This window comes from Xiphophorus maculatus, chromosome 15 (assembly GCF_002775205.1).
Source record: "Xiphophorus maculatus strain JP 163 A chromosome 15, X_maculatus-5.0-male, whole genome shotgun sequence".
Taxonomy (NCBI): Eukaryota; Metazoa; Chordata; class Actinopteri; order Cyprinodontiformes; family Poeciliidae; genus Xiphophorus; species Xiphophorus maculatus.
The window spans coordinates 5,643,079-5,669,488 of NC_036457.1; the positions used below are offsets into that span (position 1 = coordinate 5,643,079).

The 26,410-nt window shown below is 36.3% G+C and overlaps 1 protein-coding gene across 4 annotated transcripts in view; it reads left to right on the top strand.

The window, feature by feature from the left end:
* The window catches only part of LOC102222111 (ryanodine receptor 3), a 136,143-nt gene that overhangs the window by 34,342 nt on the left and 75,391 nt on the right, over positions 1 to 26,410 (top strand). For all 4 annotated transcript variants that reach the window (XM_023347902.1, XM_023347904.1, XM_023347903.1 and 1 more), the window contains 21 exons: positions 1,167 to 1,245; positions 1,446 to 1,558; positions 3,954 to 4,053; positions 5,246 to 5,339; positions 6,272 to 6,346; positions 7,958 to 8,114; positions 9,090 to 9,254; positions 11,399 to 11,520; positions 11,604 to 11,784; positions 13,022 to 13,157; positions 14,394 to 14,489; positions 14,578 to 14,696; positions 15,288 to 15,421; positions 17,261 to 17,502; positions 18,489 to 18,681; positions 19,531 to 19,747; positions 20,027 to 20,131; positions 22,997 to 23,100; positions 24,890 to 24,973; positions 25,056 to 25,215; positions 25,295 to 25,439. In XM_023347902.1, coding sequence (XP_023203670.1) covers positions 1,167 to 1,245; positions 1,446 to 1,558; positions 3,954 to 4,053; positions 5,246 to 5,339; positions 6,272 to 6,346; positions 7,958 to 8,114; positions 9,090 to 9,254; positions 11,399 to 11,520; positions 11,604 to 11,784; positions 13,022 to 13,157; positions 14,394 to 14,489; positions 14,578 to 14,696; positions 15,288 to 15,421; positions 17,261 to 17,502; positions 18,489 to 18,681; positions 19,531 to 19,747; positions 20,027 to 20,131; positions 22,997 to 23,100; positions 24,890 to 24,973; positions 25,056 to 25,215; positions 25,295 to 25,439 — 2,821 coding nt within the window. The remainder of the gene's footprint in view (positions 1 to 1,166; positions 1,246 to 1,445; positions 1,559 to 3,953; positions 4,054 to 5,245; positions 5,340 to 6,271; positions 6,347 to 7,957; positions 8,115 to 9,089; positions 9,255 to 11,398; positions 11,521 to 11,603; positions 11,785 to 13,021; positions 13,158 to 14,393; positions 14,490 to 14,577; positions 14,697 to 15,287; positions 15,422 to 17,260; positions 17,503 to 18,488; positions 18,682 to 19,530; positions 19,748 to 20,026; positions 20,132 to 22,996; positions 23,101 to 24,889; positions 24,974 to 25,055; positions 25,216 to 25,294; positions 25,440 to 26,410) is intronic.

Consider the following 26,410-nt stretch of genomic DNA (forward strand, 5'->3'; position numbering starts at 1 on the left):
AGTCACCATGTAGACGCCATGTAGTAACCATGGAGACAGTGCCGCACCGTCATGTAGCCTAGCATGTTTGGAAAAAAAACTGGTTAGCATCTCGTCTTTTATACGTTTTTAAGGCTGTTCCGATTTAAGGGGAAACGCAGTTTATGACATAGTGACATAAATCATGTGGTGTGAATTCAGGCAGAGTTGGTAATTTGATCAAAACGTCAGGATGGAGGAGGTATTGGTCGGTTTCTAAGCTAGCTGCTTCCAATTTTTATAAATGCCTCCGTCTACGAGCCTCAACCAGGTGAGTTACTTTCACAGACAAATTAGCTCGGCTCTAACAAGTAGAAGCCATGAATAAACTGGCAAGAATAACTTTGGAAAACAATTTCAGGCGCTCTGTTCAATACTCCCGATCCTCACTTCCGACGTCCATCATGGCGCTTGGAATGACTAAGTGACGTATTTCCAAAGAGTCAATACAAACAATTCTGATCTATTGCATAAAGTGATAAAGTTCTTGAGACATTTCATATTTCTTTGTTACAAGAAAGTCAGCCTTTCTTGCAATCTGTTAAAATGGTCTCAAGAAATATTTTCTTTGACAATCGGAAAGTCTATAAAGGTTTTCCTTTAGATTTTGTAGCTTTTTACTCATTTTTTGTCCATGGTAATTTTCAAAAGAAATTATTTTTATGACTAGTTCAGTATTTCTTACAAACTGGTATAAAATAGATCCAGGTGTTTGCAGGATTTATTTTTCTCTGACCAAAACAAATCAAATTTTGACCCAGCACATCTGCAGTGGAAACTCTTTTATATATCTGTTTCTTTTGTTGTATGTACTTTATTTATTTTTAAGCACTCTTGTCAGTTTGGATCCAAACACTGCAGAAAATGATAGGATATAAAAACAATTTGCAGGTTTGGTAATCTAGATGACTTTAAAAGATTATGAGAAAGTCTGCAAAAACTATACAAGCACATGTCCGTTTTTCCCATAGTGCTGTTCTTATTCAGAAACTTGGTTACTGAGTTGATTTAATTGACTAATAAATTAATACACTTATTATTAAGCACTAAAACTTCACATTCCTACTTCTAAAACATTAATATTTTTCCAGTTTGCATCAGAGCTCCATTTCCTTTGACCCAACACTAATTCATTTTTCACTCACCAGTACTTGACCTGTTTGAAGACATCAAGGTCTCTGACAGACAAGCTGTCATTTGATGTCGGACTGCAAGAAGATTCAGTAGGTACAGTATGACTAATGAACACTCAACCAGTATGAACCAGTTTGAATTAACCTTGAGATTAAGTAAGTACCGGATATGATTGAAATATAACTCTGTATGTGCTGTGAAACATCTGCACATCTTACCCTCTCTGATGTCTTTGAATGAAAGATGTCAAAAGGTTCCACCTGATCAACGTATTTCTGTATTTGTGCCTTTAGGAGAAGCCTGCTGGTGGACGATTCATCCGGCGTCCAAGCAGAGATCGGAAGGAGAGAAAGTCCGCATTGGAGATGATCTGATTCTCGTCAGCGTGTCCACTGAGAGATACCTGGCAAGTCACATTTTAACACTCACCTGAGGAAAGACTATGAGTTTTGGAAAATTGGAAAAGATTGGAAAAAGTTGCCTGATCTGATGAGTCTCGATTTCTGCTGCGACATTCAGATGGTAGGGTCAGAATTTGGCGTCAACAACATGAAAGCATGGGTCCATCCTGCCTTGTATCAAAAGTTCAGGCTGGTGGTGGTTGTGCAATGGTGTGGGGGATATTTTCCTGCCACACATTGAGCCCTTTAGTACCAATTGAGCGTCATGTTAATGCCACAACCTGAGTATTGTTGCTGACCATGTCCATCCCTTTATAACCACAGTGTACCCATCCTCTGATGGCTACTTCCAGCAGGATAACGTGTCATGTCATAAAGCGCCAATTTTGAACAATGAGTTCACTGAACTCGAATGGCCTCTACAGTCACCAGATCTCAATCCAATAGAGCAGCTTTGGCATGTGGTGGAACAAGAGATTCGCATTATGGATGTGCAGCCGACAAATCTGCAGCAACTGCGTGATGCTATCATGTCAATATGGACCAGACTTTCTGCTGAATGTTTCCAGTACCTTGTTGAATCTATGCCACGAAGGATTAAGGCAGAAGGAGGCCCAACCCGGTTGGTGTACCTTATAAAGTGTCCACTTTTTATATATATATACATGCACACCGTGGTTCTCTGATTAGCTATGTAAGCTCTGATCAGTCTAGCTCCAGCTAACATCAGAGTGACAAGACTATTTAAGTTGAAAGCAGCATATCTTTGCTCTGTTACCTGAGCTGGAAACCAGATTACTTGTAAAACACCTCTATGCATATTAAAAACTATTTGTGATGTACTTACTCATCTGACAGATGGGTTTAAAGTTAATGCTGTCTCCTAAGCTCAGCTCCACACCTGACCCCAATTAACTTGCTCTGTGAAAGGGGAGAGAGGGATTTCAGGAGGGAGAGCTGGAGGCAGAGAGTGAAATTGCCTAAAGGGAGCCACTGTGATGTGCTAAGCATATGAAACTTTTTAAAAAATACTTTATGCTGGGTGTTCTAACCACCTGCAGTGATGAAGGTACTGAATTATAGCTAAACTGGCAAAAATCCAGACTTTTATCTCTTCTGCACGGACATAATTAGTCAGTTCAGGAACTTCAAAACTGTCTTCCAAAAATGTAATTATTTGAAGAGGTTTTTTGGAATCCAAATTATTCTGATTTGCTTCGTCAAGATAAATTACTCAGTAAATGTTTTTCTTTTCTGTAAATTTTGAGAAATCCAGAGAAATCCAGTTGTTTTCTCCTTAAGCACTTAGGATTTGCATATCTTGGTTGACTGAGATCTACGCTAGCATATAATAACCTACAGATTTTTACTGGTTTGCACACTTGATCCAGTCACTGAATATGTTTTTCCTTTCTACTGTTTTTAAAATATATTTTAATGTCTAAAGCTGAAGTTTAATGAAAAGATTGAAAAGTTGTAGGCTAAATCTATTGAGCGTTTACATGCTTACCCTTCTGTGTTCATTACAAATAAACCATTTTAACTCTTCATCGCTTTAGCATGAGAAATATTAACAAAATACACACAAAAAAGAAACAAAAAACAGAAGAAAAAGTAAGTAAATCGCCATCATGAAGGTTTCAATGAGTTGTCAAATATTTATACACTGCAAAACACACATTTTTACCAAGTGTTTTTGGTCAAGTTTTCAGAGCAAATATCTTACTACACTTGAAATAAGACAAAACTAATTTAAAAGTAATTTTTCTGTAAGTTATAGGAGCTTGTTTTAAGTCAATTGATGAAAAGAAACAACTAGTTCCATTGGCATATTATTTCATTTATAATAAAACATTTTCCCATGTTACAAGTGAAATAATCTGCCATTGGAACGAGTACTTTTTCATCAATTTTAAGGAATTATTTACATAAAACAAGCTCGTGTCCTGCAGAAACATTATTTCTAAGTGTACAAGGATATTTGTATTGAAACTAGCTTTTGTCTTTTTGCAGTGTAACTTTCAATCATTCTATGTTTTTATTCCCTTTTAAATCTTATGTTTTTACTTTGTTTTTGATTTTCTTCAAACTATTCCACGGCTTAACCCCGACAACAGAGATGCTCATACTTTTCTGGTGACGTCCTAAACCCCTCTGGGAAAATATTCTGTGAACTAAGTGAAATTTTCTGTTAAATCTGGTACAAGAGCATTTTAGATCAGACTGACAGTAAAACTTGGTGGAAGTGTGATGGTGCTGCTTTACTGCTTCAGGACCTCAATGACTTCAGTATTGCTATGAATAATGCATAAATAAAGCTAGATGTAATCGATTGTTTTGTCTGCAGCAGTAGTCTTCCATTCTATCTGAAGTCCCGCGTAACCTGCTTTTCTGTTTCAGCATCTCTCGAACTGCAACGGCAACATTCAGGTAGACGCCTCCTTCATGCAGACCCTCTGGAACGTCCAGCCTACGTGTTCGTCAGGCAGCATGGCTGTAGGTGGGTCCTTCATCCTCCATCAATGACAGCAGGAGTCTTAGGCTGCATTCACACTGCAGCCTGAAGTGACCCAATTCCGTTTATTTATTTATTTTTTGACGTAATGTGACATGTATCTGATCTTTTCATGACATTCTGAACAACACAGGTCGGATTCTTTTCAAATGCGACCCAGGCCACTTGGATATCCGATATGCATCCTATTCAAATGTGAACTAATGTGCAGGTCTTATTCATCCGACCTGAACGTCACTGATACTCGACTAAGGTCACTGTTCTGCGTGCTGATAGGCACAAGCGGGAGGAAAAACCACGGCGGACTGTAATGAGGATTAAGTTGTTAATGTGCTGACTCCAGTCGGACAACAACTCCAAAATCATAAGCTATGCTCAACCGTTAGCATCCACGTCTACTTCCACAAATACGGATTACTTCTTTTTTCTGGCAGTTGGAAACACTGAGCATGTAACGTTACTGCGCCCTCTACTGCGACACTTTCAGGTCATTTGCAGTTCACACTAGAGATCACATACAAGTCAGATATATTTTGGAAGTGTGAACGACCACGCCAAAAAAATCAGATTGGACAAAAAAATCGGAATTGGGTCACTTCCAGCTGCAGTGTGAATGTAGCCATAGACAAATGTTTACATCATTTTCTTTCAGAATTTGAAAAATTTAAGTGGGACGTATTCTGAAAATTTAGGATTTTACTTCCATTTGGGTTTCTACTGCTTCTAAAAACAGACCAACTGCTTAAATAATAAGCAATAAGTAATAATAAGCTACAAGTAATAAGTTAATGTTTTTCAGTGTCTTGAAAAGGAGCTGTTTCAAAAACCTCCGGAATGTAACATTACAAATCAGCAGGAACTGCTCCTCACCTGGCAACCCCAGAGAAACCCAGGCCGTTACCTAGCAACCTCACTGAAGTCCAGCACGTCACCTAGCAACCCAAACTGAGCTCTAGAATGTTTGGTCGGTTACTTTTACGGCTTTATGCGCCTATCCTAACATATTCAACGAAGAATTATAGGTTACTTTTAAAATTGTCATGTTATTATGTCAGGTAACTGCGGCACAGTGGGAAAAGTAGCGGCTCTAGTGTAAAGTGCTCCTGTATCACTAGAAGAGCATGAAGTAAATTCACTCCATTTACCGTTTAACTCCGTTCTGTTTCTGCTTTCTAAGGGTATTTGATTGGCGGGCATGTAATGCGTCTCTGTCATGGTCACGACGAGAGCTTGACAATCCCTGGAGCAGATAAGAGTGAAGAGGAGCAAAGGTTTGTAATAAACTGCTGAAGAGATTTAAATCTAGAACGCACTTAGTTCATCCTGAGAAAATATGTTTGTTCTCCACAGCGTTGAGAAAGGGGTTATACGTCTGAAGATGGGGTCTTTAGTTGCTGAATGGGACTATATGAGCCTTGAAATTAAAGGGTTGGGTTTAAATGAGTTCTACAAATTGAAAATTACTCTAAATATACCAATATATTATTTACAAAGTGGCTTAAGCGAAACAAAATCAGTGTTTTGTGTTGATCCCAGTAACATATAAGTATTCAGAGATTAAAAGGTGTGTGTAAAAAACCTGACTCAGTTACACCAGCTCTATCAGGAGGAAATTACAGCAAGATATAGTCAGAAACTTGCTGAATAATATTCATTCTACCAACCTACCAAATACTCAATAAATGTATGAGTTTTCAGTTATGAATTTTAAAAAAGTACAAAAGTAAATGTATAAAGTGTCATTATTCTGGCATTTAGTAGATAAAAATATTTTGGTAATCCTACTTGACATACAACAGGAAATGTTTTATCCTAATTTAATATTTAAATAAGCAATTTTAATGGGGTTTTTGAGCAGTGCATCTGGTTTCAACTTTATCTAAACACAGGAAGTTTAAGATTAAGTACAAAAATTCAGCAGCAAATTTTATAAATAAAATAAATAAATGTATATTATCTATTTATATTATATTATATCATGTAATATTATCTTTAATTTCTATAAATACACATAAAAAACAATTTGAAGCCCTCCGATCACAGATGTATATTAGGCAATATTGCTGCTTTAATTTTATGCAATTTCTTTAATTAAAAAAAGTATTACATTTTGTGTGACTGGTGTTTTCTCTTCCACCTCTTCATTTTATATGATTTGTGTAATCAGAATTATGAAAACCCCTATTTGTTGTTGTTTGGACAGAATAGTGAACTACGAGGCGGGGAAGGGAGCATCAAGAGCCCGCTCCCTGTGGAGACTGGAGCCTCTCAGGATCAGGTAAGACAAAACAAAATGGCCGAATGAACCGAGGATATGTCACACACTCACTTTTTCAAGCTTGGTAAATTTCACTGCTCACCTTTCTTGAATGTGTCAAGCAGTGTAGACTATATTTAAAACTCCCCTGCCTCTGTCCTTAGGAGTCACTGCCAGTTAGCTGGCTAATCCTGCAGAATGTGAAGTCCTGTCTGACATTTCTGTTTTTTTGTGTTTTTGTCAAAGCATAGAATACAGATAGAAAACAGGATTGTTCAAATTAGACAGTGCTGCCAGATAGCTTAAATCAACTGTCTGTGGGAAAGTCCTTTATAAAATCATGTTTTTATAACTACATTTCTAATGAATTTCTTGATTGACTTCATGTTGTTTAAAAAAGAAGACTGCTCTTACTGATATTTCCTCATTATGTGGACAGTAAAGTTTATTTCTGAGAAAACGCAGGTCTTTACTGTGACTTTCATATCAACTGTTTCACCCCATGTGATTGAGCTAACTGAGATTTGTTGCCTAAATAACTCAACAAATATCACACCTGTTTGAATCATTATAATTCCAGAAAAATAAATGTTGCTATGTGCAGGATGGACATTCAAGTCAAATATGAACTCGTCTTCTTAAATCTTCTGCTTGTATCTGTCTCTTCAAAAATTAAATGCTTTAAAACACGTGTCAAACTCAAGGTCCGTGGGCCAAATCCAGTCCGCCACAGCTTTTTATGTGGCCCTCTGGGTTCTAGACTAAACACTAAGTAAGCTTAAATATTATATTATCAATCAAATCAATGCAGTTTTTATCTGTTTACTGCCAAATTATATCAATCAGTTCCTCCAGTTTCTTTAGAATTATTGTAGAAATTCACGCAAAATCAACAAATTGAGCTAAAAATTGTGAGTGTATTGCAGATTTTTCTCAAAAACTCAAAAACTGTCTTACTTGTACTAAATAGCTGCCTGAGCTTTAATTGATGTCAGATTATAGTCCATGATCTAACAGCGAGTAATAAAAAGGCACATTTACCGTCATAAACAAGCACAAATATTTCCAAATTAGAACCACAAACACTTAGATTTTTAGAGATAGAGATAAATCTTTATTGTCATTGTCACAAGGACAACGAAATTTAAAAGGTGCCATCAGTCAGTACATATGCTTATTTATTTTATTGCAAAAAATCACCAAAAAATCACAAAATCCTGGCGGAACTAAAAATACTGTTTAATTTTAAGGATTTATTGATATTTTAACAGTTTGTGAACAGGTTTTATCAATACATTCTGGCACAACCGGCACTTTAAGAGCATTTATGGTCTTGATTTGGCCCAAAACAAAAATTAGTTTGACTTGAACAGAGCGTAGGTTTGAAAAACTTTCAAATGGCACTTAATCATAAAATCCCTTTTGAGAAAACTTTGAAATATTTACCAAACAAGTGTTGATAACTTGAGATCATATGAAATAAAATGCAGTATTTACAATTGAAATTTGTCCAAAAAAAGACATTTTGATTGGAAGAAATTCAGTACAGCTAAACAAAAACATGAATTAAGTAATTTTATTATATAAAAATGTCATATTTCAGAGCTTTTAACATCTGTTCTGTGTGCTTAGCTGGAGCGGCAGCCATATTCGATGGGGCCAGTCTTTCCGTCTGCGTCATCTCTCCACTGGTCACTATCTGGCCTTGACTGAAGACCGTGGTTTGGTCCTGGAGGACAGAGAGAAGTGTCACACCAAAGCCACTGCTTTTTGCTTTAAGGCATCCAAGGTTACTCGTATTCTCTGACTTTAGACCTTGTTTTTACTCCGTAACCATGCTTTTGTGTTGTAGCTATGACTGTTTCAGGGAGCCTCTAATGAGATACTGTGTCACCATCATAATCTGACCTTTTCTCTCTTCAGAACAAACTGCACTGTTGACATATTAGAGCAATCATTCATGTTGTCCAAGCCAATTCTGATTCAGGCCACTTTTCACAGAGAATGTGAGGAGAAATGTATCAATGCATCAAGATTTATTTACCATCCAATTCAAATTTAACAACTGAAAGTGTAGGACTTTGAAACGTGTGGAAAACAATGTAACTAGTCAAACGATGTTCATATTTACAGGTTTACAGGCCAAGTGCTCTAGAGAGATTTCCAAGTGTTGGATTATAGTACACAATCAATTTGTTTTGTTTTTCATCTTGTTTGACTATTTGTTTTATTATGCAAGCAATCCCTGCTTGATTTCCCTAGTAAAACCTCCCAGAAATGAGCTGCATGAGTTACCTGCAGAACCTTTTTATCTAAAGTCATAAAACTCAGAGAGTAATGACCCTTCTGCCAATAACCACTCCTCCTAGAGTTATTACTCAGGACTCAGAGTTGGTCTTTATTTACTCTATTTTTAGCTAATCCCTCCATCTTCTCTACCCACATCAGCCTGTGCTCATCGGCTCCTTTATCGAGGAAGGTCAACTCCTCGTCGTGCTCAACATTGCATTAATATGTTCCTCCCAACTTGCTGTTGACATTAATCAATTGAATCACTCCATCTCTGTCTGACAAGCTATTGATCCCTGCCCGAGCCTCCAATGAAATTGATGTCCTCAACCTGTGATTATCATCTAATACCAATTTTTCATCGTGTTTGTTGGACTTTGTGTCATATTTCCAGCCATGTGAGTGAATTAGGTCTTTCTGCTTAGTTTTTTTTTGTTGCTAATCCTTGTTTTCCTTTTCATTCTGAATAAATCAGGAAAAAGGCGATTCTGGCATGAAGAGGGATATTGACGGGATGGGAGTACCCGAGATAAAGTATGGTGACTCTGTCTGTTTTGTCATGCACGTGGCAACTGGACTGTGGCTGTCCTACTTGGCGCCTGATGCCAAATCGTCTCGTCTTGGTCCCCTGAAAAGAAGGGTAAATATTTTGTTTGCAGACAGTGGGAATAAATATTTCACTCATCTTTTGGTCCGCTTTTATTTAGGCAATTTAGAAAGATTTTACTTTATCTAGTACATCAGGGATGTCCAACTTGTGGCTCGGGGCCATTTGCATCCCTCTGGATGCTTTTGTTTGGCCCCTTGGTCCACAATACAAGAATAGAGTGACTTTTTGATTAATTAGATATTTTTACAAATAAAATCTTCTTACTTTTAATCATTTAGCTACAAGGAAAAGTATTTTTTCTTTTATTAACTGTGTTTTTGCAATCATTGATTACACTTTACGCTGCGCAACGTATTTCCAAACGTAATGGAAATAAAAGGATTATAAACCCCAATAAAGTTTTTGAAAATAACACAGAAACACAATGCATACAGATTCCTTTTCTACAAAATATTAAACTACTATGTTTTATTAAAATATTGTCTATTTGGTATATTATAGAGCCAATAAAGACAACAAATGTCTTAAGAAATAAATCTTTCCAGTTTTAATAAAAATATATTTTTTAAGTGAAGCCCTCGAGTTCTCTCAGCTTCAAAATGTTTGGACACCACTGACTTAAATCCATTCATTTATATGCTTCTAGTGGATTCCAGGTAGATAAAGTATAAAAACCAGTAGTGGAAAGTAATTGTGGATATCTACAATAACTGAATTGAAATCTAAAATCTAGTCATGCAGTCTGCTTCCACAAACATTTGTGGAAGATTTGTAAACACCCAGTGAAGACCAGTGTGGTACCATGACGCTGTTACTGGTAGTTTAACAGAGTGGAAGGGATTGGAAGTGACAGAATCTAAGGGTGCATTCACACCAGCCCTGTTTAGTCCACTTTAATCAAACTCTAGTTCATTTGCTTAGAAGGGTAAGCTAATTTGAGGAGTTGTGAATAAACATTTGAACTCTAATGTGGACCAAAAAAGCGACCTCTGACCTAAAACCCTAAGTCTTGGTCCGGTTGAATTGAACTCGGGCGCGGTTTGAACGCATATCTTGATGCAAAGCGGACTGGAGACCGCTCCAAAAGCAGGAAGTGCTGGGGATTCTGGGTAAATATAATGAAAACAAACGCAAGAGTCTAGTGCTAGTGGGATCCACTGCAAAAACACAACATTTTACCAAATTGTTTAATTCTTGTTTCTAGTGCAAATATCTTATTACACTTGAAATAAGACAAAACTAATTTACAAGTATGTTTTCAGCAAGATATAGAGGCTTATTTTAAGTGAATAATAATAAATGAAATAGTCTGCCAATGGAACGAGTACTTTTTAATCATTATCAAGGAATTACTTTCTTGAAGTAAGCTTCTATAGCTTGCTGATAAGTAACTTTTAAGTTAGTTTTATCTTAATTCAAGCTTATTAAGATATTTGCACTACAAAACTAGACAAAAATACTTGGTAAGATTGTTTTTACAGCGAAATGACTCCGGAGAAATCCTACAACCGCTAAAATCTGACATAACTCCATTTTTGTTTGCATTTTGTGAAGAAGAAAGTTGCACTAATTTCTTCTTCAGAGATTTTCATGTCATTTCATTCGGTAGTTCTTGTTGCAGCGCCACCACAGGCGAATAGGGGAACAGGTTTTTTAAAAGGTTTTGTTTGCCACAAGTTAAAATTGCCCTGGAAGGCTGAAAAGTCCAGGACAAAAGTGACATTTGCAGAATCAAATCACAGTCCATCAAACTTGTTTATACAGCTCATATTTCTATTAAAAACCAGGCTTCGCTTTTACTCGGCTGGCAGCAATTTCACAGAAATTGTCTCATTAGGAGTGATGGGGACTCCTAAATGAGTTTGGCTCTTGTCTGCTGCTCAAGGCTGAGTCTCCCTGCAGAGATGATACCTTGTGATGATGCAAGGCAGCGTCTGCAGGCTTGAGCGTTAGCCAAACACCTGACAAGCTGAAGGTGATGGCCAGTTTACAACTAAATCCATCTCTCCTCTCCCTGTTTTGTCCTTAAGCTGCTGGATTTCCAGTGACTCAGTTCTTTCATAGGTTTTTTTCTCAATGCTTTTTCTTTTTTTGTGAATCTGAGGTAATATTTCAATCATTCCAATCAGAAAATATTTTGTTTTTTTTACATTATGCACATTTTTCTGATCTAGGCCTGCCTTCACTCTGAGGGCCACATGGATGATGGTCTCATCCTACAGCGCTGCCAGCATGAGGAATCTCGGGCTGCTCGCATCATCCGAAACACCACATTCCTCTTCAAAAACTTCATAAAGTGGGTAAAAAGCACCGCAGAGCCAACATGTGATTCCAAAGCGAATCAAGTTAAAGTTTAAAAGTCTGATTTTTGACTTTCAGGGCACTGGACAGCGCTGCAGCTGGAGAGACGAATGCGGTGGCCGGATATGTTGAAGAGGTGCTGCAGACGTTGAACGATCTGATTGAATATTTCAAGCAGCCCGATGTAGATCTAGAGCACGAGGAAAAACAGGCGAGGCTTCGCTCACTCATCAAACAACAAGACCTCTTCAAGGAGGAGGTAAGTCGGCTGAATCGGTCCACAGACTCTGGGTTTTTGTTTTATTTGGTAAATAATGTTATGTGGGAGTTAAAGAATCTGGCAGCATCTTCAATTTATTGGAAAAATTAAAAGTAACCTTAGTTTGGAGAATCAGAGGAAAAATCTTGAGTTGACTCGTTACCAAAATAGAAAAAATATAATATAAATACGGAAATAATCTTAGCTAATACTTTATATTTTAAGGATTTTAAAAGGATGTTTTTGGTTAAAGGGATAGTTTTTAATTATTTTATATAAAACTATAACTTTGTGTTTACTGTGGGTAAATCTGTTTGTTTAATTTATAAAGTGGAGTCCATAAATACTTCTGAGGTCCAAAACCATAAATATGGCTGTAGTCATGGGTTTGACTAAAGCCGTATCAATTTATGATGATTTATGAATATCATCATAAATTGCTTTCAACAAAGGACATGCAGTTTCCAAAATAATGCTCCAGAATTTACTATTTTTCTAATAGTGAAGGCTTTTAAATATTTTCAGTGCCAGAAACGATCATATCTTGATGAAAAGTTACTTATAAGTCAGTTTTTACTTATAAAACTGAATTATATGTTTTATTCTGCAAAATTAGTCATTTTGCAGAATTGGTTTAGTTTGATGCACTGCAACCTTTTCTCATTTTAGTTTAGTTTTCTGTTTTCAAACTTCATTTCCTTCCCAAGGACCAATCAGAGGGCTAGCTTTTGTAAATCTAACCCAACTACAGGAAGTCCACCAGTTAGTATTTATTGATGGGATAAATTGATTAAACAAAATTAAATATCTTATTTAAAAAAGAAATTCAACAAAAGGGAAAAGATTAAAGTTAAAAACAGAATTATTGTGATAACTACAGCAAAATAACATGTCGCAATTTCTTGACTAACAATGAACAAACTGTCTTTATAGTTATATCATTATTATGGCAACTACTGTACATGCATGTTTATACTTACATATTTCAATACAGTGCTTTATTTTGTCATTATTCATGCAGTACTTTCCAAATTATATTCATTTTCTGCCAAAAAATTTTGAATTCTTGTAATAATTTACTTCCACCACAAATATAAGCACTACTTTTTGTTGATTTACTACATAAAAGGTTTTTAATATGACAAAATTTAAGTTTATAATAAACATATAGCAAATTTCGCATCTCATAATCAGCAATTGCATGACTATATATAATAATGTATGTATTTTCCGTCAGGGTATGCTGGCCCTGCTCTCCAAATGCATTGACCGGATGAACCTGTATGATAGCGCGGCCCACTTCGGAGAGATGGCCGGGGAGGAAGCTGGTGCAGCATGGAAGGACATCCTCAACCTCCTCTATGAACTCCTGGGTGAGTGATGGATCACAGAAAATATCTCCTGTCAGCACCTGTTCAGTCTGAGTGGACATGAAGTATTTATCATCCCTCACTGAATCCCTTTTTTCCCCTTTGGACTCCTCTTCTCTCATCGCGCTACAGTCCTTAATTTCATCCTTCGCTAACATTCTGTTGGTTATGTTTAAAGTTCACAACTTTTTGCAGATTCATTTGTCTGAAAATAAATAAATGATATGTCACTTGGCCCATACCGGATCCTAAATTTTCCACTGTTTTGTTTTTAAAGCTCAGTGGGTGTTTTGTATTCCTGTCGCTGGCATTCTTCCAGAGTGGTCAAGCTCACCTTGACCACCCTTACATTCATCATTCCCTGTCCTGCATGTGTGCACAGGTTTAGCCCACAAACACACAGCTAATCGTAAATTATTGCTGCCCCTCGGTGGGGTTGCCTCTGAGGAAGCAGATTTTCATGATGGATTATTTGTTCTGCCTTTCCTTTCAGTATAAAGGGGAAACAAGCTTAATAGTCCAAGTTATTTATTTAGGTTGTTCATTAAACATCAATTTTATAATTTGACATTAATTACGCATCCATCAGAGGTGGATGTTCCTCTAAAACACATGTCAAACTCAAGGCCCGTGGGCCAAATCCGGCCCGCTGTAGCTTTTCATGTGGCCCTCTAGATTCTAGACTAAACACTAACTGTGATTAAATATTACATTATAAATCAAATCAATTCCGTTTTTATTTCTTTACTGTTTATATCAGTTCCTCCAGTTTCTTGCGAATTATTGTGGAAATTCACGCAAAATCAACAAATTACTCTAAAACCTGGGAGTTTATTTCAAATCTTTCTCAAAAAGTGTCAAAATCTTTCTTACTTGAACTAAACAGCTGCCTCAGCTTTAATTGTTGTCAGATTATAGTCCATGATCTATACAGCGAGTAATAAAATGTCACATTTACCGTCATGAATAAGCGCAAATATTTCCAAATTAGAACCACAAACACTTCGATTTTTACTGCAAAAAAAGTCACAAAAAGAATCAGAGAATCCTGGAGGAACTGAAAAGATGTTCATTAATATTTCTTCTAAATGTCTAAGTAGTAAAGAAAGCCCAAAAGAAATCCTAAATAATTTTAAACCGTAAAAGCTTTTGGCTTCATGTTCACCCAACAGTTTATTATCAGACGTGAGACCTTCAAAAAAACCTATTGTGTTGAGTCAAACTTTGTCTTTTGTTCAGCTGCACTGATTCGTGGAAACCGGACCAACTGCACCCAGTTCTCCCGAAACTTGGACTGGCTGGTCAGCAAACTGGAAAGAATGGAGTCATCATCAGGTATCACAAGTCTCTTTGTTTTTGTACTAACTTATAAACATGGAACGACGGATATTTAGGGGTGTTTTGTTTTAATTTTGCTGGGCAGGAATCTTAGAAGTCCTCCACTGTGTGTTGGTGGAAAGCCCAGAAGCCCTGAACATCATTCAGAAAGCTCACATTAAATCCATCATCTCTCTTCTCTACAAGCACGGACGCAACCACAAGGTGGGCTGGAAAAATTGGTCTGGTTTTTATCTTTAATTGCATTCATCATTATCAAAAAATCATTCTGCTCTTAGTTTTTTCCAGAGCTGTATATATTTGTAAATACTCTTTACACCTGAGAAAAATTACCAAATTAACACTGGATTAATAATTTTTTTTCCCTACTTGATGTGTTTGGTAAACCTGTTGCTTTCTTTTCGTCAAGCACAAACCTAAATCCAGTGCACAACTATTAATGTCTTCAACATGAAGAAACAGAAACAGTTCCTCTTCCTAAAAGAGGAACGTCTCTAGTTAACTATAGGTTGGCTATTTTAGCTAACCCAAAGTCAACAGACAGGAGGTCTTCATCAGCACGTTTTCAGACTTTCCAGACTCGTGTTTTACATGCAGAGTTTAAATGTCACAGTCTCTTAATATGACATGAAAGGACGTCTGACTAAACAACAGATCCAGATCATGAACAGTCGGGGCGTGAGAGTCCTGCTTGGTTTAGGTTTTCTCTACATGCAGTGTGAGAGTAAATGATGTAAAGCAATGTGTTGCATGAATGAAAAAAGGAAATACCTCTTCTTTCTTTCTGCTCTTTAGATTCTGGACGTGCTGTGCTCTCTGTGTGTGTGCAATGGGGTGGCAGTGAGAACCAACCAGAACCTGATCTGTGACAACCTGCTGCCAAAAAGGGACCTGCTGCTCCAGACCCGACTGGTCAACGATGTTCAAAGGTAAAAAAGCAGAAACATGTTGAAAAGTTTTTTTTATTCCAATATACATACATACACAGACACACATTGCCTGTTTTATGTCTAAAGATTTATTGGTAGGGATGTTTGCTAATGGTACAGCGAATTGACGTTTGAAAAAGAGGTAGACTATATTAGACTTTTTTTTCCTTCCAGCTACTCATTTTCATTCAAAAAAGTATTTTTGAAACTGTCTCTTTATATACAACAAAAATTCTCGATTATTCCTTGAAAGACATATACAATATCAATCAGTCAAAGTTTATTCTTATAGCACATTTCAGCAATAAGGCAGTTCAAAGTGATTTACATCATAAAAAAATAAAAACATCATAAAAACGTAAAAAACATTGTGAAACTGGTAACAAACATTACATTTTGTCAAATGCCATCATTAAAATCATCAATACATCAAATATGTTGTTCAGTCATTACGGGCTACGCAATATTAGAAAATCTAACTGATGCAATAATATTGGTAAATATTGTAAAGATAACATTAATAGAGATTTATGCATATTTTTAAATTCCTCTTTCTCTTCTGTGTTTCCATCACTCTGTGACTTTTAGTACTTTGTTGGTTGGACGGATGGACGGACCTTACTTACTTTACTTATTTACTTAACTTACTTACTTTACTTATTTACTTAACTTACTTACTTTACTTATTTACTTAACTTACTTACTTTACTTATTGACTTAACTTACTTACTTTACTTATTTACTTAACTTACTTACTTTACTTATTTACTTAACTTACTTGCTTTACTTATTTACTTAACTTACTTACTTTACTTATTTACTTAACTTACTTGCTTTACTTATTTACTTAACTTACTTACTTTACTTATTTACTTAACTTACTTACTTTACTTATTTACCTAACTGTACTTACCTAATTCATACCTTACTTACTTACCTTACTTTCATTACTTACTTTCTTTACTTATGTATCTTACTTTACTTATTTACTTTACTAATTTTACCTATTTACCTTACTTTACTTACTTACTTATTTACTTTACTTACTTTGCTTACGTTACTTTGGGATTTTCCCTCAGGGTAATTATGTTACATTAGCATGTGAAAATTCATGTTTGTAACACTTGGAATATTGACAAACAATTATTTGCACTCCAAACATTTGCAATATAAATACTGAACACACTGATATTGTTATATCATTCCACCCTAATATACAGTCTTGTATTTATATGCAGTCTTGTATTAATATGCAGTCTTGTATTAATATACAGTCTTGTATTAATATACAGTATTGTATTAATATGCAGTCTTGTATTAATATACAGTATTGTATTAATATACAGTATTGTATTAATATGCAGTCTTGTATTAATATACAGTATTGTATTTATATACAGTCTTGTATTAATATACAGTCTTGTATTAATATACAGTCTTGTATTAATATACAGTATTGTATTAATATACAGTATTGTATTAATATGCAGTCTTGTATTAATATACAGTATTGTATTTATATACAGTCTTGTATTAATATACAGTCTTGTATTAATATACAGTCTTGTATTAATATACAGTATTGTATTAATATACAGTATTGTATTAATATGCAGTCTTGTATTAATATACAGTCTTGTATTAATATAAAGTATTGTATTAATATACAGTCTTGTATTTATATACAGTCTTGTATTTATATGCAGTCTTGTATTTATATGCAGTCTTGTATTTATATGCAGTCTTGTATTTATATGCAGTCTTGTATTTATATGCAGTCTTGTATTTATATGCAGTCTTGTATTTATATGCAGTCTTGCTTATCTTATTTGACTCCAGTATGAGGCCCAACATCTTCCTGGGCATCGCTGAAGGTTCGGCTCAGTATAAGAAGTGGTACTACGAGTTGGTCATCGACCAGGTGGACCACTTTGTGACCGGAGAGCCGACCCACCTGAGAGTGGGCTGGGCCAACACCAAAGGCTACGCTCCGTATCCCGGCGGAGGAGAGGGATGGGGTGGAAACGGCGTTGGGGATGACCTTTACTCCTACAGCTTTGATGGACTTCATCTGTGGTCAGGTGAGAAACTCAGTTAAACCGCCTGGGTTTTCTTTAATAACTCAGTTTTCCTACTGTTAATTAAATCTATATAAAGCGGGTTTGGTTAGCTGTGTGAAAAAGCAACTAAGTATTTCACATGTTTGTAGAAAAAAAAGTTTTTTTTTCCTTCTTAAACTCTAAAGTGACAACCAGTGACTTATTTCTAAATATGAATGCATTTTAGTTTTTTTATTCAACATAATTGAGTACTTCATTAAAGTTTTCCAATGAAAAATAAAGGTGGAGGATTATAAGTCAGTATCAGTATCGGATCAAGATTCAGATTTCCTCTTGAAATGTTTTTTTTTTTTACTGTAGTTTCTCAAGACAAATTAGCAAAAACAATTAAAAGAAGTTCTGATTTGCAATTAAATTATACTGTTTTCCTTTTTATTTAGGAAAAATGGACACAAATTTGTTAGTTTTTTTATTGTTTCTGTTTATGTCAAACATTTATTAAAGTATTCTGTAGACATCTATGAACGTTATCCAAATTCTGTCCCAGGGTTTAACAAAGTAATTCTACAAAAACACCTAAAGGACATAAGTTTGATGACATATCAAATTTAAATAAAGAGTATCGGTAAAGGTGATGAATCAATACCAAAATATGCAGCATTGCTCACTTCTACTGAAAAGTGGCACGTTTAATCTTCTCCGGTGAAGGACAAACCTAAGCTGTTGTAAACACACTGCCTGTCATTAAATGACCTGCATCAAACGTGATGCAGCTCCTGCCACTAAAAGTTCCAGCTGACTGAAAATCTGCTCCACATCTTCATGATTTTTTCACTTCCAAAGCCTCTAAAAGATCCATTACGTCTCCCCACTCATCCATTTTATGTCACTCCTGTTAAAGCATTCATCAGACGTCTCTCCGCCCCGTCTCTTCTCCTCACTAATCATTCTGCCCTGCATTTGCTGTGACTTTGCTGCTGTAACTGAGATCCGCTCTCGTCTCCCAGGTCGGATCCCCAGAGCCGTGGCCTCCATTAACCAGCACCTGCTGAACTCGGACGATGTGGTCAGTTGCTGCTTGGATTTGGGCGCTCCCAGCATGTCCTTCAGGATCAACGGGCAGCCGGTGCAGGGCATGTTCGAGGACTTTAACACCGACGGATTCTTCTTCCCCGTCGTCAGTTTCTCTGCTGGAGTGAAGTAAGATAGAATAACGAACATTACAATAAAGGTTCCCCACAGAAAACTTGCTAAGCCCTATGATTGGGCCCTCGACAGTCATTCATCCAGCGGCCCTCTGTGATTTTGAGTTACAAAATGTTTAAAGTTGACAGGAAATTTGAAAATATTACTTGATAATTATATGTTATTGGGAGATTGGAAGATTAATATGTGAACACCAACTATAAAGTCTTAAAAAATACAAACATTAAAAAAAAAACTTAAATAAATAAGCAGTGCTAAGCCTGGCGGGGGCACAAATAAAGCCTGGTGGCCCGCCAGGCTTATAATACACTCAGAGAAACCCTGACAATCATTCCCAGTATTGGCTACGTTGCTTAATCATTCGAGGCACCATGATGGACGTCACAGTGAGAATCGGAGAATTTAAAATTGTTTTCTGAAGTTGTTTTTGCCAGTTTAGTCATGGTTTCTACTTGTTAGAGTTGAGCTAATTTATCTGTGAATGTAACACACCTGGTTGGGGCTCGTAGACGGAGGTATTTACAAAAGTTGGAAACAGCTAGCTTAGAAACCGACCCATACCTCATCCATCCTGACGTGTTGATCAAATTACTGACTTTGCCTGAATTCACACCACATGATTTATGTCACAAACAGCATTTCTCCTTAAACCGGAGTAACTGTGGGCAGTTTAGTTATATAAATTACACTTTTTTAAGTCAGAGGAATCCTGGAGAAGTCCATTTTAAATGGGAATGTTTTTTAAGGATTAGTAAAAAGAACTGAAATAAGCCCAAAAAAACCCCATTAAAAAGCAATAAAAATGGCTATTTTCCAAATAGTTTGTGTGACTTTTGTTCTCAGAGCCCGTTTCCTGCTTGGTGGGCGTCACGGAGACTTTAAGTTCTTGCCGCCAGCCGGTTACTCTCCGTGCTACGAAGCGCTCCTGCCCAAGGAGAAGATGCATGTGGAGCCTGTGAAGGATTACAAGCGGGACCATGACGGGGTCCGTGACCTGCTGGGAACCACTCAGTTCCTGTCTCAGGCCTCCTTTATTCCCACTCCGGTTGACACCAGCCAGGTGAGCCTAACCATTCACTGGGCTGCATGTTGAATGTATATCAAAGCAATAATGAACATTATAAGCAACTTTAAAGAGCGTCTAATTTTTGTTTTGTTTCTTAGTTTGTACAGCTTTTAGGATATTTGAAAAGCTTATTCTACTTTTGGAAGCTTAGTATTTCTGAGAAAGAATGAATGTTGCTTCAGCTCCTCTTTTATAAGATCAACAAATGCTTCCCTAATGACTTTCTTAATGCATTAATGAAATGGTTCTATTTATTTTTCTCTTTCTCTGCAGATTGTTCTGCCCCCTCATCTGGAGAACATCCGTGACAAGTTGGCAGAAAACATCCACGAACTTTGGGGAATGAATAAGATTGAGCTGGGCTGGACGTATGGCAAGGTAAACCTGCTGTAAAAAAGGTTGTTGAAACTCATGACTGATGATGCAGAGCTGCAGACAGTCACCTGAAAATGTTTCACCATTTTCATCCCGTCTGAAAAATGATTTATTGCTTGCAGATGCAGAAACGTTTTATGATCAGGCAAAAGTTATTCCTTATAAGAAGTTTAAATTGCAGAAAACCTAGGAGTGCATATTATTTTAAAGAAGTATTAATGCACAAAGTAAAATGTGCAATATAAATCAAAGCAAAATTATTTGCTTTAATAATTAAAATCCAATAAATTTTGTAAAAATAATTTATCAAAAATATTTTGGCAAATAGTAAGGATATCATCATCTAAGAAGAAAGTGAATGGATTAATCCTGATTGAAACAGTGTTTACTGATCTGCATCCCTCTTGCTTTTCTTTTAATATTACATCCAGCGTCATTTCACCTTAGAGTTTAAAAACACAACTAGGAATTTCTTACTTTTTGGCTGGTAAAAACTGAGAAATCTGCAAGATAACTCACTTAAAGGTCGGTAATTGCCGTTGCGTCCTTTACTTATCGGAGATGCTTATTTGTTTAGTCCCAGTGGACCAATTACGCTTTTTTAGTGGCTCCAGAAAAAAGAAAACTTCCCACATGGCTGCTGTTCTTTTGTTCAGTACAGGTGGAGAATCCTGGTCTAAGTGTTTGTCTGTTTTTAATTAAAGCTGTTGGTGTTATTCACTGCAGATGCAGCAAATTAATGCCTTGTAAAGACAATTTTTTCTCACCGTTGATGTGACATTGGCCATGTAAAATTTAACAGAAAATCATTTACATTTGGGGAAATTAAACATAATAAACACTAACTAGTAAACAATTTAGTAGTCAGTGTGGACAAACTTAAACCAATTCTTTGATTTAAAACATTTCAACATCTAGTCTATCTGTGGTTAACATATTCATATGATTTAGCTTTTTGGATTTAGTTTAATTTTCTTGCTAGGCTGTTACACAACTTGAGTTTTATTTTCTTCTTACTAGATTTGTGCAGCAAAAATTTTCATTTGATATTAATAAAAAAGTTTCCAGAGGTCATTAAAGGTGAGTAAAGTCAGATGACCTTCACTGAGGCTACTTCAGTTAAGTTATTCATCTAGACAAAAACTAATTTCATCTGATTAAAAGTAACTCCGTAGGATACTGCTACCACTTCCGTGTTTCACTGTTTGTATAATACTAGTATAACGGTGTTCCTTTTTTGTGACGCAAAGTGTCCTTCTTTTTTTTCACGTTTAGTACCGTCAGACAATGGCAAAATGTTCCACGATGCTTTAGGTGATCTTATGAAGTTTGTCTGTAACAGAATCGCCTCTGTCTTGCAGCTCTACACCTACACATATTGATTATATACAGTTGAAACCAAAAGTCTAAGAAGACGCGTGCACCTTTTCTTTCCTTAACTGTCTTAAGTTAAATCAGATTAAGCTTCTCTTGTTTTAGGTCACTTAGAATTATAAAAAATTATTTCTATTTGCTAACTTAAAAATGGTCTGATTTAACTTCAGAAAAAAAGTTATTTGGTGAATGTATAGTTTGGTTTCATCTGTATATAAATTCCCAGCTACTGTTGTCCAATTGTCAGCTTTTGTTTTCATGTATTTTGGATAACCATCTAGACTTTATGACGTCTCTTTAGTCCCATATTTTATCCAGTTATTAATGTCCTCCTTCATTGTGTAATGAAAGTCTTATTTTGTATGTCACAAAACATGACCTATTAACAGCAATGTGTACACTTTGAGAGATGCTTTAATGGGATATTAATGGGTCTCATTTGTCTGATCAAATGCCGTGAAATTTAATTTTGTTGTGAATTTGCACAACGTCGAACGTATTTACTGGAATTTGTTATGTAGACTGTATATGTCGATAGAAAACAAAAAAAACTTTGTTGGTTCTGGGTAATGTTGCTAGTTTTCCCTTAATAGTTTGAATTATTTTAGTTGAAATTGTGTCAGGTTTCTATTGTTTTGGAAACTTTTGACTGTCCTTCAAAAGTACTTTTGAAAAATACAGTAAACGTTTTAGGGCTTCAGCTAATATGCTCTAGGTAATAAAACTGAGCTAAAACTGCATTAACATGAATTACTTTGTTCACCATCCAAAGACATCTTCATCACTCTGGTCTCTCTCTCTCTCTGCAGCTCATCACTGCAGAAGCGCCATCAGAAGTCTGATCACACAATTAGCCTCTTTTTTTACTGTTGTAGTTATCACAGGATAATATTCCTCGGAGGCTGCTCCCACAGAGGCCATTCAGCCAATATTAATGAATCCCTTTTCTATTCCAAGAATGTGACATCCACAGTAATTAAGACAGGGACAAAAGGTCTAAAAAAATATCAAGGCCTACGTTTAGGTCCAAACAGATGCCTGGCATGACAAATGTGCTGTAACAAATGACATTGCTATAATTCCAGGTCAGATTCCTCTTTGTGGATATTTGGCAAGCAGGAATGTGTTATACATCACATCTGTTTGCTTGGTTTGCACTGTGTATTGCTGTCACCTTTAAAAAAATTGGTGTAATTCTGTAGCAGAGAGTATTATCAGTGAGAGTCTTAATGGATGTCATGATAGCAGTAAATCTCTCTTAATCAGGTCTCCTGCAGACAGTAAAGGCGCTAATTAAAACATAATCCACTGCAACACTTTAGTCTAAGCAACTCGTAAAGTTCAGAAACTTGAACAGAACTAAGAGCAGATAAATCTGACTTCTTCCTGGCTTTGAATGTAGAGTCTCTGCAGCAGAGAGGAAGGTTTTCAGACAAGACGAGGGCGATGTGAGATGAAACTTTAAACAGAGATGCCGGTTTTCTTTTTCCACAGGTTCGTGATGACAACAAGAGGCAGCACCCTTGTCTTGTGGATTTCAGCAAGCTGCCTGAAACTGAAAAGAACTACAACGTGCAGATGTCAAGCGAAACACTCAAGTAAGGCTGCGGGTGACCCTGAAAGTAGGAAAATTCATGGTTTTTAAAACATTTTTACATTTAGAGTTTAGCAAGCGATCACAATATTCATTTTTAATTCATGAATTGAAATGGGTAAAGAATCAATCAATCAGATTGTATTTGTTTAGCACATTTCAGCAACAAGGCCGTTCAAAGTGCTTTACATCATAAAAACAACAAAACTCAACTATTGAAATATAAAAAATTTTCCAAATGCTGTCATTACATATCAAAATGTTGGTTAGTATTTAATTTATTATGTTTCAAAAGCAACTCTAAACAGGTGGGTTTTAGACTTGCTTTTACCCTCTGAGTCCTAAGTTTCACATCTACACCTGGATATTTTTGCTTATTTTAATTGTACAAAGTTCTTTAAATGTCCTGTGAGTAAATATATTTGCCCATTTATCGACAACAACTGAGACTTTCAATATTCAGCAGTTATTTTCGCTCTATTAAGAGTGTTTCATCAGATTAAACCAAAGAAAAACTTGCTTCCTGCTACGGCGGGAGTGAAATTACCGTAATAACCTGATATTGACTGGAAAGCTCAACGTCTCCACTTTCAGAAACCGTTGGAATTTTTCAGATAGCACAAAGTGTCACAGAGTTACGGTACCACAAATTTGGCTGTGTCGTCGCCACTACGTTTGGTCTAGAAAGGTTAGAGGGACTCGGTGTTTCGGCTGTTTTACAGTTTGTGGTGCATAGAAACTGAATGCTGCTTCTCCCCATTTGGTTCTGGTATGAAGATCAGAACCAGAAGACCTGTGGGGACTGGAAGGTTGCTATGACAACAGCAGATCTTTAATGTATTGTGGTGCTGAGCCGTTAAAGTAATTTATAAAGAAGCAACAGTATTTTAAAGTCTATACTCTGAGCTACAGGGACCCAGTGAAGGACTTTAAAACTGGGTGATGTGCTCTAACTTCCTGGTTTTAGTCAGAACATCAGCAACAGCGTTTTGGTCTCATTGTTTATTTTAGGCAGACCTGAGAAGACACTGTTGCAGTAATCTAAAGATAAACACATGGATAAGTTTCTCTAGATCTCGCTGAGACATAAGCTGTTTAATCCCGGAAATGTTCTTCAGGTGACAGAAGGCCGACTTTGTAAAAGTCTTTATGTGGCCCTAAAGGTTCAGATCTGACTCCATCACTACTCCCAGATTTCAGGCCCGTTTTCAATTTTTTGTGTTGTAATAGCTGAAACTGTGTGTTGACTCTGGATCGTTCCTCTTTAGGTCCAAAGATAATAACTTCAGTTTTGTTTTGTTTTCTTAATCGTTGAGAAAAATCGGATTGCTCACTCCTTCCCTTGTTGCCATAATTAGTAACTATACATTTATTTGGCATGTTCCTTTTTGCAATTAAATAGTCCAGTTTGTTGAGGCTTGCAAGATTTTTAGATTGTACACCACTAGAAAAGGGTTATATGTTTTAGGCCGTTAAATAATCCAATTATCCATTCCTACAGCTGCAGCAGCAGTTTTCGGCATAATGCTTAGCAGCACAAGATTAAGAATAAGATTAAAGCAGCACTTCTAATGATATTCGTCTTCTGGTGCAGTTCCAGCATTGATTTCTAGGAAATATTGGCTCCAGAGGCTTTTCAAGTTGAGTACTGAGTCATGTTACTGTAAAAACATTTGGCTCACCTCATTAAAGGAACTTCCTGTTATAGAGCCGTTTATTCAGACAGTCGAAGCTAAATGAAGTTTAGTGTTATTGTATTGACTAACACTTGTCATTGTTCTCATTTGCCGCAGGACGCTGTTGGCACTCGGCTGCCATGTTGCCCAGGTTAATGTTCACGCTGAAGAGGACCTGAAGAAAAACAAATTACCAAAAGAGTATGGTCAACATTTTCCATCATTTTTGGCTTATTTGTGCAAATTTCCACATTTTATAATTCTACCTTGATAAATCTTCCAGCTACATGATGTCTAATGGATACAAGCCTGCGCCGCTGGAACTCTCTGACGTGAAACTGACTCCAGGTCAAGAGGTTCTGGTTGATAAACTGGCCGAAAACGCACACAATGTTTGGGCCAAAGACAGAATCAAACAAGGATGGACCTATGGCATCCAGCAGGTAAATTAAACCGTTCTCATGCGATGTTCAGACAGACTAAGACGTTGATGCAGAGTTCATAAATTAAATTGTGTTGCAGGATGTGAAGAGCAGACGTAATCCTCGCTTGGTGCCATATGCTTTATTGGATGAACGCACAAAGAAATCTAACAGAGACAGTCTGAGAGAGGCCATTCGGACGATGGTTGGATACGGATATGACATCGACCCTCCAGACCAAGAGGGTGAGATTCTGATTCTGATAAATTATCCAAATCTGGGGTGGCAAGCTAATCTCCATTTTCTGTCATGAATGTTCTTAAAGGGACGATTGTCCCCAAAATGCATTGAAAAACCCATTATTAATTCAATAAGTACTTCGTAAAATTAAATAATATTAAACATCTTTTTACGTTAAGTCCCTCCAGGATTTCCAGGATTGTTTTTGTGATTTTTGCAATGATCTTGTGGTGCTAAATTTAGAAGTATTTGCAAGAAATGTTGTGATATTTGCGCAGATGTATGATGATAAATGTATAAATGTGACTTTTTATTACTTACTTTATCGATGATGGACTATAATTTGACATCAACTAAAGCTGAAGCAGCAGTTAGGAAGAAGTGACTCAAACACAATGTTTTCGACCAGTAAACTCACAGGGATCTGCTGATTTATTTATTTTTTTGCATGAATTTCCTCGATTGCAGAATCGTGGAAAAACTTCAGGGCAACACAAACAGTTTTATCGAGTAACTAGAACTAGACTAATGTCTTCTTCCACTGGCAGATTATTTAACCTGTAACTAATAATTTTACATCAATATTAAGGAATTACAAGAAGCTCCTATTTCTCACTGAAAAGTTTTATTTTAAGTTGTAGTAAGATATTTGCACTAGAAAACTAAACCAAAAATATTTGATAATATTTTGCAGTGCAGCTGAAATCAAAGCTTTGAAACAAATCAACACAAAATGAATGGTAGCTAAAGTTGTACTTAATGCAGAGTGAGCAATATTTGTTAAGTAAGTGTATCAGTTGCCTAAACAATAGCTGGATAATTTCAAATTTAACTCAGGATGACCTGAGCTATCAGTGCAGTGCAGAAAAAAATGGTTATTTAACCTTTAAAATTAGGAACTAATTCATAAAATATTTTTTTCTCATCTTTAGTTCATTGGTCTCCCTGTTTGGAAGTATAATTATATATACTATTA